Below are 12,753 nucleotides of genomic sequence, written 5' to 3' on the forward strand. Positions count from 1 at the left end.
AATACTAATTAATTTTTAATTAATTATTTAGATTTTTCATTTTTCGGTTTTTCTTTTTCAGTGAATGTGGTCGACGGTGAAATTCTCTTTATCACAAAAGTCAGCCGCTTGCACATGGCCAATTACCTATGCATAGCGTCCAACGGAGTGCCACCATCTATCAGCAAGCGGGTGCAGCTGAAAGTGCAATGTAAGTGCCACTTTAAGCCCTCTCTTGATGGCGGTTGAGGTCTACTCTGACGGCGCGTTATCCATTATGCGGGTCGATGGCGTGAAGTTTTTCGCTGCCACCCTTTTTCTTTCACAATACATATGAATCGCGACATTGAGATTGTAATATTTCATGTTACAGACCTTCTTCAAAAGATAAATCATTCTTTTATTACTATTTTATTCCCACAATCAATTATGTAATCATATAAATCGCGCGATTCGATTTATCAATCGAAATCTTGTTTAAGAAATCAATTTAAATTCAAAACAACGCAGAAGCGAAGCCATTTTAGTGAAGGATGTTGATATTTTTCTAGATAAGATTCAGATTTATAAAACTTTTTATTATATCATATCGTCTAAGATAAACGAATAGTGTATTTGCAATATTGTCAAAACCGACACACGAAATTGCATTTTCCACCGGTTACAAGGTATCTTGCAAAACGGTTCTTGTAGAATTTATTATAGGGCATAATAGGAGAAAAGCAGATATGTCCCAATTTCAATTTGGCGAGAGACGAACCGTCGTCGTCGTTGGATGCATAAAGCTAGTTGGGTTTCACATACATTTTACGGTTAGACCCGGGTATCATCGTTCGGTTTATGCTTATCGTAAAGTCGACGTCGTCGGGCGCCGCGATGCCCACCCCCATACGGGACCGTAAATAATTTATTGTCAGCGAGAAACAATAAAAGCGAGGAAGAGGAGTCAGTTTTCGGTAATCGGATTATCAAAATTTACCCGAAATCGACCACTATATCGGCTGACTAATGAGAAGAGAGATAGAGAGAGAGGATTACGTGTAAATATTTGTAACCGAGGGAGGGTTGTTTGCGTGGCATTAAAGGTTAAATCGTGGGAGTTGATCGAACAAAGTTTACATTAAAACCATTTTAACCTTATTAAAAGTTGTATTTTTGTATATTTCAAATTGTATTTTGTTTGTTTTTAGTTCCTCCAATGCTTACCATCCCAAATCAATTAGAAGGGGCTTATATTGGACAAGACGTTTCTTTAGAATGCCACACCGAAGCTTTTCCTACTTCAATCAACTATTGGACTACTGAAAGAGGAGATATGATCATCTCAGGTAGTTGTAAAAAAACCATTTCTAAAAGACTGGAGTTTATTTTTACTTTCTCGCATATACGGAGCATATAAAGAGATACGAGGACCCCCGAATCCATTTTGACTATTACTATTTTTAGTGTTTCATTTATGTGTATGTATGTGTATGAACACGATAAATTAAAATTTGTTACATCTCATGAACATCTTAAACAATCTCTGGAAATGGTACATTGCTAAATTTTTATTGGAAACTATAAAGTGTTATAGATATGCTTCTCTGATATCTTTTTATGAGATCTCCTATACTGTGTTTGGTTCGGACAGTCTCTGCAACTTCCAGCAGTAGTCTGCCATCATCAACGGCCTTGATGTCTTTCCTCCATAATCTTGATGTCCTAGTGGAACCGTTCCCGTTGTTCTTCGCTATAATCAGCGCAAATAATGCTATTTGACACTCACATCCGATTCAATCCGGTTTTCGACCTAGCTATAGTTAACGTCATGATGATCTCTTGAAGGCTCGCGGTGATGGTCAGAATAGAGTGGTTATGATCACAGCAAGGCTTTCGACAAAGTCAACCACCGAATACTGTTCTCTTGCATTATGTTGGTATATCCGATTATTAATAAACAAACTTATAAACAGCTTTTTATTTGGCCGAGTTCCGGTGGTGAGACTGGATGAGGAATTTTCGGAATCGTGTGCCTCAGGGATCTTCGTTAGCTCCGCTACTATTTACTCTGTACACCTGTCAATTACTGTACTACACATGTACGCTAATTATATTCAGCTGTATTAGTCTTTTCGAAGAGAGCACACTGCCTTGTCATGTACAAAATTAAACGCAGATTTTTTCTCAGAAAAATGGCACTAATAGTTAAAGCAACCAAATCAACAATACTTACCTTTGCCAATCAACCATCTCATACCGTTAATGTTTCATTGAATGGTGAGCGACTCTTTGTGTCGCCGGAGGCTAGAAATTTGGGGGTGGTATTTGACTCTAATTTTCGTTTCACTACTCACGTCACTGCTTGTATAAGGAAGGCATATGCAGCTCTTTGGTGTCTCTACCGACACCACTAAAAGACATTTCTGTGATACGTTACTTTTATCTAACTTTGTGAATTGTGCAGCCATGTATGCACCATGTTTAATGGAATTTGATTTGCATCGCATTAAAAAGTTCAGAATGGTTGTCATCGTTTCATTTACGGGATCAGAAAGCATGAAACTACATACAGGGTGTATCTGAATGACTGCAACAAACTTCAAGGGGTGATTCTTTAGTGAATTTTAAGGGTACTTTGATATATGAACCATGGGCGACTTCGGCTCCCCTAAGGAGCTACACCCCTTCAAAAATGGCGGAAAATTTTGGTTTAATTTGTTTTTCTCAAAAACCATAAACGCTAGGAAAATGAAATTTGGGGAATATATTTAACTCATAATAGGGCACGTTTTGACCCTATTTGTACTTTCAACCTACCCTTCTAAACTACTAAACGTAACCACCCCCGTTCAATTTATGCCTAGATTTTTTTATGAAGATGATAAATAGATTGGAAACCTATTCTAAAACTTTTTTGTCTCTCTGATGTTCTTCTAAAATTTAATAATTTCTGAGAAAAAAAGTAAGTAAGCAAACACTAACTGTTAACCTGTAGGGTTGTTAATCGAAAGTTGGAATGAATTTTAAATGAAAAAATCTTAGTAGACTTTGCAATCTCTGTCAAAAATATTTTTGACGTTTAAATGTCAGTGGTTTTCGTACTATTATTATTGTTTTATTTAAAATTTTGAAACGTCGAGTGAACGAGCGTAAATGCGATAGAACTTTATTCAAAAATTAATTTGAAAAACAATAATAATAGTAAGAAAAACTGACATTTAAACGTCAAAAATATTTCTGACAAAGATTGCAAAGCCTACTAAGATTTTTTCATTAAAAATTCATTCCAACTTTTGATCGACAACCCCGTTGTTTAACGGGCAGTGTTTGCTTTACTATTTTTTTAATACTTTCATCTATCTATGTAAAATTTTTCTAATGTATTTATCATCAGCATAAAAAAAATTTTAGCAAAAATGCAAAGGGGGTGGTTAGGTTTAGTAGTTTAGAAGGGTAAGTTGAAAGTACAAATAGGGTCAAAACGTGCCCCATTATGAGTTAAACATATTGCCCAAATTTCATTTTCCTAGCGTTTATGGTTTTTGAGAAAAAGAAATTAAACCAAGGGTGTAGCTCCTTAGGGGAGCCGAAGTCGCCCATGGTTCATATATCAAAGTACCCTTAAAATTCACTAAAGAATCACCCCTTGAAGTTTGTTGCAGTCATTCAGATACACCCTGTATATCTCACACTATAAGCAATACAGGGTGGTTGAACATTAGAAACCGTTTTAAATACTATTTCTTGTCTCTCACGAAAACACCACCTTACTTGTATAATAAAATCACTTTTAGGACAGACGTACATACATAACCTAAACCTCAGACATAAAACACCATTACCATACCTGCTCATAAAATAGCTCTTTTTAAGTGATCATTTTCATATAATACTGCTAAGGAGTATGATGCCTGTCCTTCTGATTTCAAGAATAAAAGACCCGACATTTTTTATATAAAGTTGCGCGACGCTTTATTAACACTACAAAGATCACAACAAAACGTTTATATTGCCTCGGTGTTCTTTCTTTATAATTATTTATGCAAGAGTTTGAGATGTTTGTTTTCTTATCTTGAATGTTTGAACGTTCAACTCCTGGTTGAGCAGAACAGATGACAGGATCTTTGGAAACTGTTATCTGGACTTCGCTGGTTGACTGCATAAAGTTTCAGTCTGATGATGTTTTCTCGACTGATCAACAGTTCCTTTTCCAACAGTCATGTTCATTCTCTATGGCTAGTCTTTCCTACTCCAGAGTTCACTTTACGCACGACTGTCCCACAGACAAAGAAAACATTTTTAAATCTACACACACTCATGATGAAGAAATGTAGTTTTTCTAAAACAAGTTTAATATTCTTCCTTAAAAGTAGTTATTCAATTACTCTTAATCACTATCGTGATTGAAGCTAACTTATTGAAATTTTTTTTTGAGCTATCTATTAAAAGCTGCCAGTTTTTGAGTTGGTATACTCTTTTTGTCACGAATGTCACGCTTTCTAATTCGGTAACACGCTAGTGATAGGCCAGTTTTTCAACCGCAAGAAGCTCAGCTGATTTGTTAAATAAATTTAAATCTCGAAAAATGTATTTTAACTCTCTCTGAAAAAATCCTTGAAAGTGTAGGATTGCATCATTCAAAATCACTTCCGCTATTGTTTTTACTCTAACTATTTAACATTTCAACATCATCATATTCTAGTAAGGAAGTAAATACCTGTATTGGCAAATCTTCACTATGCAGCGTATCGGTTTATACATTCACAACACAAAAGTAGCAATCATCAAGGTGGTTTTTTGGCTCACCGGTGTTCCACACGGAACCCCTTTTCGAAGTGGCTCCACGTAAATTTTACAAACTTTGTGTTGTCTTGTTACCCAAGTTGTTTTCCAAAATGTGCTCTATTACTTTGTTCTACAAAATCATTTATATTCCTTCGTTGCTTTTCTGGACAAAATTTACCACATATGTAGCAGAAATGGTCGGTGTTTTTGTAACAATAACGCTCAATAAATTAAATAATATAAATAATTGGGATTTTTTAACACTCAAAAATTATGAACAAGGTGCTATTCGTTAAAATCATGGTCAACGATAAGTGTTTGTCATCTTACACTTCGAAAAAGACACGTTAATGAGGGAAAGTTATTAAAAAAATCTGTATTTTTTATAGAACGGTTTATTATGAGAACCAGAGTCAATTCAAACGAAATAATGTATAGGCTAAGTACTCCATAATTATATGTAGCTAAATTGACTCCATAAAGTTATGTCTGTGTCTGTGTTATTTATTATTAATAACATAAAACTTAATATATCTATTAGTGTTATATTAAAATTTCGATAAACTCGACTTTATCTCCAATTGAGTTCATTTTTCTAATTAAAAGGGTGTAGAGTTAAGAGAAAAAGGTTTAATCGACGACAATTCAGTGCACACAACCTCCCTTTAGGCTATACTACAAGCTAGGTTTGGAGGAGAGTGGACTTGCATGTAAGCGGAGTGAAACCCGTGCAGATTTTGATTGATCAATAGCTCGAGGGAAATAAATCAAAGAGGGTCGTTAATCACGACCCCGGGGACGTTTTGATTGTTTACACTGGGGCCCTCAGCGCCAAAAAGAGAGTGGGGAATGGAGGGAAGCTTTTTGTCGTTCTTGCGGCTCGACGATTTCGCCAAAAGTTCAAAACGCCAAATTCGTACTTAACCAACTTGACACTTTTTTATTTAATGTTTTTTAACATTTACTTTATTATAGGTGATAAATACGAAGCGGTTTCGATGGATAGCGGTTATAAGAAATACATGATGCTTAAGATTCGTAACGTTAGCCCCAATGATTTTGGATCTTACATGTGCGTTGCGAAAAATTCTTTAGGAGAGACCGATGGGGTCATAAAATTGGAGGGTAAATTATCATTTTAATTACGAAATTTATTTAAAGTGTTGATTTTGCAGAAATTCCAGCTCCGACGACTCTTCGGGTTACAACGACGATTCCAACATTACCGGTAAAAAAGAAAGGTACGTTTCGATGTTTTTACAACGATTTTTTTGCAACGTTTATTTTACTCGTTTAAAGTTTAGTTAATAGCAAAAATAACGTTTATTTTAAAAAGCCATTTTAAATCGTCGCAACAATTTATTCTAATTTCAACGAGGTATAAAACCGAAATAAACGCGTCGTTAGTGTCAGTATAAAAATAAATAAAACGACAAATCTCAAATTATATTGGATCTAGTTAAAACCTAAAATTGTGATTTTTTTTGTATACCGGCAATTTTATATAACATATAACTTGCAATATATGAGTGCTGTAACCATAGTTACGAAATTACTATGCAGTTGCACTGTGCCACATAAAACTCAACATAGCTTAATAGTACAGGCATTGGGTAATTTTGCAAAAGAAAAGTTTTGTTTAGAAAAAGGTGACGTCCTTATGATAACCATAAGTTTTCGGCCGTCTTAAGAGACGCACGGTTAAACCCGAATGTTTCTGATTCTAGGTCAAATGTTAGTTCTACTTTTCGTTCAATAAGAATATACCACAATCTAACGCTAAATAACAATAAAAACTAGAACTAACACTAGACCTAGAACTAGAAACATTCCGATGTAGCCGCACGTCTCTCAAGACGGCTAAATCCGAATGATTCTAGTTCTTGTGTTAGTTCTAGTGATAGTACTAGTGTAAAACTAGAACTAACACTAGACCTAGAACTAGAAAATATTGGGATTAGCCGTGCGTCTTCAGACGCACGGCTAAACCCGAAACTTTCTAGTTCTAGGTCTAGTGTTAGTTCTAGTTTTAATAGTTGTTAAGCGCTAAATAGTTGTCTATTTTTACTGAAATAAAAGTAGAACTAATACTTGACCTAGAAACATTCGGATTTAGCCGCACGTCTCTCAAGACGGCTAAACCCAAACCTTTCTAGTTCTAGGTCTAGTGTTACTTAACAACATAGTAATATCTTCTGCTAACTAGCACTACCTACCACTGCCACAAGAACTAACACTAGACCTAGAACTAGAAACATTCGGATTTAGCCGCACGTCTCTAAAGACGGCTAAACCCGAATGATTCTAGTTTTAAGTATAGTGTTAGTTCTAGTTTTACACTTGCACTGTCACTAGAACTAACGTCAGACCTAGAACTAGAAACATTTGGGTTTAGCCGTATGCATCTAAAGACGGCTAAACCCGAATGTTTCTAGTTCTAGATGTACTGTTAGTTCTAGATTTACACTAGCACTGTTACTGTGTAGAACTAACACTATACCTACAACTAGAATCATTCGGATTTAGCCGCACGTCTCTAAAGACGGCTAAACCCGAATGATTCTAGTTTTAAGTATAGTGTTAGTTCTAGTTTTACACTTGCACTGTCACTAGAACTAACGTCAGACCTAGAACTAGAAACATTTGGGTTTAGCCGTATGCATCTAAAGACGGCTAAACCCGAATGTTTCTAGTTCTAGATGTACTGTTAGTTCTAGATTTACACTAGCACTGTTACTGTGTAGAACTAACACTATACCTACAACTAGAATCATTCGGATTTAGCCGCACGTCTCTAAAGACGGCTAAACCCGAATGATTCTAGTTTTAAGTATAGTGTTAGTTCTAGTTTTACACTTGCACTGTCACTAGAACTAACGTTATACCTAGAACTAGAAACATTTGGGTTTAGCCGTATGCATCTAAAGACGGCTAAACCCGAATGTTTCTAGTTCTAGATGTACTGTTAGTTCTAGATTTACACTAGCACTGTTACTGTGTAGAACTAACACTATATCTACAACTAGAATCATTTGGGTTTAGCCGCACGTCTCTAAAGACGGCTAAACCCGAATGATTCTAGTTTTAAGTATAGTGTTAGTTCTAGTTTTACACTTGCACTGTCACTAGAACTAACGTTAGACCTAGAACTAGAAACATTTGGGTTTAGCCGTATGCATCTAAAGACGGCTAAACCCGAATGATTCTAGTTTTAGGTATAGTGTTAGTTCTAGTTTTACACTTGTACTGTCACTAGAACTAACGTTAGACCTAGAACTAGAAATATTTGGGTTTAGCCGTATGCATCTAAAGACGGCTAAACCCGAATGTTTCTAGTTCTAGATGTACTGTTAGTTCTAGATTTACACTAGCACTGTTACTGTGTAGAACTAACACTATATCTACAACTAGAATCATTTGGGTTTAGCCGCACGTCTCTAAAGACGGCTAAACCCGAATGATTCTAGTTTTAAGTATAGTGTTAGTTCTAGTTTTACACTTGCACTGTCACTAGAACTAACGTTAGACCTAGAACTAGAAACATTTGGGTTTAGCCGTATGCATCTAAAGACGGCTAAACCCGAATGTTTCTAGTTCTAGGTGTACTGTTAGTTCTAGATTTATACTAGCACTGTTACTGTGTAAAACTGACACTATACCTACAACTAGAATCATTTGGGTTTAGCCACACGTCTTTAAAGATGGCTAAACCCGAATGATTCAAGTTCTAGGTATAGTGTTAGTTCTAGTTTTACACTTGCACTGTTACTAGAATTAACATTAGATCTAGAATTAGAAACATTTGGGTTTAACCGTGCGTCTCTTAAGACGACTAAACTCGAATGATTCTAGTTCTTGGTCTAGTGCTGCATAACAATTAAAACTAGAACTAACTCTAGAACCTAAAACTAGAAAGTTTCGGGTTTAGCCGTGCGTCTAAAGACCTGGTTTCTATGGAAATAAATTTCTGTATATTGCATTTGAAATGAAATTCACTGTATATTTTTATATTGCAATTTTTTTATTTTATACAGGGTGTCTCACGTAACTGATTCGTTAGAACTTTTTTAGGTTCCAGTATTCGTACAGTTTTGAAATATTGGTGATATGGGTTGTTCAGTCGGAACTTTCGATCTAAAATATTTTCAAGACGGCTGCCACTTCCGGTCTACCGGAAGTAGACCATAACTTCGTTATTTTAAATGAAATGCTATAGTTTTTATTGCACCTTTTAATTGTACGTAAAAAAATATGTTGACTTTCATAAAAGTTATTGGTACCTAGCGTTTTTCGTTGTCGAGTTATTTTGATTTTAAGGTTTTTATGGCAAATTTTACCATGCTCGTTAAAACCCTATATACCAGCCAACGTTCATTCAAAAAAGCTCTAAATTGGCACGATTACTCTTCAGATGTTGCCAAATAGATTGTCATATATTGTATCAGAGTATCTTATACAGGATAGTCAAAAAAAGCATTACCGTTTCTTCATATTCAATGGGGAGAAAGTCGAAAATTTTAAATGGAACGCCCCATATTTTATTAGTCTACACGAAAGGGAATTTAATTTTCTACAATTTATCTATAAACATTCCTATACTTATTTATTGTAGTTTCTCTCATATTCGTACATTTATCAAAATATGCAGGAAATGCAGGAACCGTTTGTTTGAATAATTTACCATGATGTTCAATGACTTACACCCGTCGTTAAATGTAACTAATGGCAACAATAATACAAACATGGGCCAAAAACTGTCAAAATTCCATAGCTTTCTAATAAAAAATCCTGCATTTCGTGCATGTTTTAATAAATTTTGCAATATGAGATAAACTACAATAAATAGGTATGGGAATGTTTATAGATAATTTGTAGAGAATTAAATTCTCTTTCTGATAGGCTAAAAAAATATGGGGCGTTCCATTTAAAATTTTCGACTTTCTCGCCATTGAATATGGAGAAACAGTAATTCAATTTTTGACCAGCTTGTATAAGATACTCCGATACAACAAATAACAATCTATTTGACAACATCTGAAGAGTAATTGTGCCAAAGTAGATCTTTTGTTAATGAACTTTGGTTGAGATATGGAATTTTAAAGAGCATGTTGAAATTTACCAAAATAACTCGAAAACGAAAAACGCTAGGTACCAATAACTTTTATCAAAGTCAACCTATTTTTTTACGTACAATTAAATTGTGTAATAAAAACTATAGCATTCCATTTAAAATGACGAAGTTATGGCCTCTGGTAGACAGGAAGTGGCGGCCATCTTGAAAATATTTTAGATCTACCAAAATTTCAAATCTCTACGAATAGTGGAACCTGAAAAAGTTCTAACGAACCAGTTACGTGAGACACCCTGTATTAATAAAACAAAATAAAAAAAAATTTTTATTACAATCAAAACTGATTATAGCTAAATCAAGGTTTCCGGATAGACAAGAGCGAGGTGGAGTCGATCAGAATCGCGTTGAAATGGATTCTATAAGCGAATCAGGTAAGATTTTCGTTTGTTAACTTGGATAAGACAATTTGGACACTTCTTTCTTTAACGTACCCATCTCAATCTCCTTCTACGTCTACACAACCCTCCCGGTTTAGGGTGGGATCGCGACCACTTTGTATTCAACTGGCACGCCACCTTCTATTGCCTGCAAAAGGAACCGGGAAGATAAAATTAAATTGGTGATGGCTGCCATAACGTTTTACTGTTACAGTCTTCGAGACCAAACAAATTGGTCGCTTTTATTAAAATCACCTTTAACCTCAATTGGAAAAATTAATTTTCCCCCTTTTCTTTATTTTTAAGATTTTGAGTATGAATACGATGATATAATGTCAAGTAGATCGCCATCGATCAAGAACTTACCTGGAGCGTATAGTGTAGGAAATCGTTGTTTTGAAGTTGGTTGGTCGTCGATGGTAAATTCAGTGTTCCTATTAGTTACCTGTGTCGTCGTCCTTAGGTGATTACTGTACTACAACGGACTCTAATTGAAAATCAACATACCCCCGTGTGTGTTTCGTTACACACGTATAACTGACTAGAATTTGTACATATGTAATTACTTAACGGTTGTAATCTGTTTTAATTTGTAATAATACTTTTCTTGTATGGAAAAATACATAAAATAAAGGGGAAAATTAAAATAATTTAAATAAAATAAAAACTGGGTGCTGATTAGATTAAAATATGTACAAAAAATTAAATAAACAGTTAGCTTTTTTTTAAATCAACACCCAGCGTTATTAATACCGATAATATTTCTACGTTGACTAATGTAGATATTGTATTTCTCTGCCTGTATTAGCCGGTAACCGAAGAAAAAAAACGATCGAAGAATCGATTATGTGTCAATATAAAATAAAGAAAAGGTGATATATAAAACGAGTTCGCGCGGTGCAGATTTATTGGTGAAAAAATATTCTAGAAAAATGAATCGCTAAGAAATTAATTATTAAGGAACTATTGTTTTTGAGTATATTTAAAAGATGAAACAATAAAATCGCTAATAAATGCTAATTGCCAAAATGTTGTGTTTCATTTATCCTTATTCAATTTAATCGAAATAAAAAACTAAGAGAAAAAATTAAAATGATTAAAATCGTTAAACTTTTTGAATGGATTAACTGTTCAATGTGGTCATTTATCATTCTCCAACATAAAAATAATAAAGTAAAAGTTTAATAATTTTGAAATTCGATCAATTTCTAAATGGATTAAATTTAATTTTAATGGTAAAGATAAAATTTATTTATAAACTGGAATCCGCACAACGACATCAAACTCACAATTCAGTAAATGGGTGACTATTTTGTGTGCTAGAATAGTAGTAAGCATAGTAATTTCAGTAATTTTAGACTAAGGCAAACGTTACCACCAGACGATAAATTTGTTGATGATTCCTCACGCTTAAGAACAAACAAGAATAAACAGCTTTAAGAAGATTATTCTCTTTAGTTAAATCTAGTCGATTCAAGCAGTCAAAACCAAAAAAAGAGTATTAAAGAGTGATTCCTAAAAGAGTGTTGCCGAGAGTGATATTCAGAAACATATTTAACAGATGCTATTAACGCAATTCATAATGCTATGGGAATAAGAGAAGCTTCTCGAAATTTTCGGATTCCCAAAACTAGCCTGATAGACAGGCTTAAAGGCAGAATAAAAATGAGGCCTTTGATTCTGGGGCTACCTACTATTCTCAGACAAGAAGAGGAAAAAAATTATCTTTGTGGCTAAAGCATTTATCCATGACAAGATTGTTCAAATCGGTTCAACACGTTGTAAATACATACAAAAGACGAACACCCTCACAGACGACAAGTCTAGGCACAAGTGGTTTAAGGCATTTTGTAGACGACAAAATATTATCTTTCGGGAGCTTTGTCAAAATCACGTGCAATAATTACAGAGGGAGCAATACGAAAATGGTTCAGAGAATTGAACCACTTCTATTTACGTTCGTCTACTTTGTCAGAAAGTATTAGAAATAGCTTTAAACGATGGGGTCTTTTTTTGCTAGACTCGAGAGATTGGCTGTAGATTTCATAAAATGCGTTCAGAATCGATTAGAAAACACAACATTGAGAGCCATCGGTTCGGTTACCATGGAAGATTTAATACGACAAAGAAGGGTCTTTCTCACTTTATTGAAACCGAAAAATATCGATGCAGATAAAACTAGTGCTGTCCTAGACAATTTATGATAATCACCTCAAATCAGGACCTCAAATCTAGTGACAGTGGAAACATATGCTATACAGATTGATGAAGCATTAGTAAGATTCATAGAAAAGTAGAGAAAAGTAGTTACGAGGAGTAGAGTTTATAAATTATAAGTGTTCGCTCTGCTCCTAATTTTGTCATAACAATTCAATCAACTTCTTCAGTAGTGGTTAAGATTCTATTACCTTGTACATTTTTTTAACAACATTATTGCTTGGAAGCTATTGTTAAAGCATAATTATTATTTGAATAAAAGTGTCATTTATTTAAGTTATA

The 12,753-nt window shown here is 34.5% G+C and overlaps 1 protein-coding gene across 4 annotated transcripts in view; it reads left to right on the forward strand.

Annotated features, from left to right (window-relative positions):
- LOC111417140 (Dpr-interacting protein kappa) overlaps positions 1 to 11,277 on the forward strand; it is a 53,233-nt gene extending 41,956 nt beyond the window's left edge. For 2 of the 4 annotated variants that reach the window (XM_023049332.2, XM_071195048.1), the window contains 6 exons: positions 62 to 190; positions 1,170 to 1,310; positions 5,722 to 5,871; positions 5,922 to 5,987; positions 10,168 to 10,248; positions 10,561 to 11,277. In XM_023049332.2, the coding sequence (XP_022905100.2) occupies positions 62 to 190; positions 1,170 to 1,310; positions 5,722 to 5,871; positions 5,922 to 5,987; positions 10,168 to 10,248; positions 10,561 to 10,721 (728 nt within the window). In that variant the 3' untranslated portion in view covers positions 10,722 to 11,277. The remainder of the gene's footprint in view (positions 1 to 61; positions 191 to 1,169; positions 1,311 to 5,721; positions 5,872 to 5,921; positions 5,988 to 10,167; positions 10,249 to 10,560) is intronic. The other 2 variants (XM_023049333.2, XM_023049334.2) reach the window with 2 other exon arrangements.
- The last annotated feature ends 1,476 nt before the right edge of the window (positions 11,278 to 12,753 follow it).

This window comes from Onthophagus taurus, chromosome 3 (assembly GCF_036711975.1).
Source record: "Onthophagus taurus isolate NC chromosome 3, IU_Otau_3.0, whole genome shotgun sequence".
NCBI lineage: Eukaryota > Metazoa > Arthropoda > Insecta > Coleoptera > Scarabaeidae > Onthophagus > Onthophagus taurus.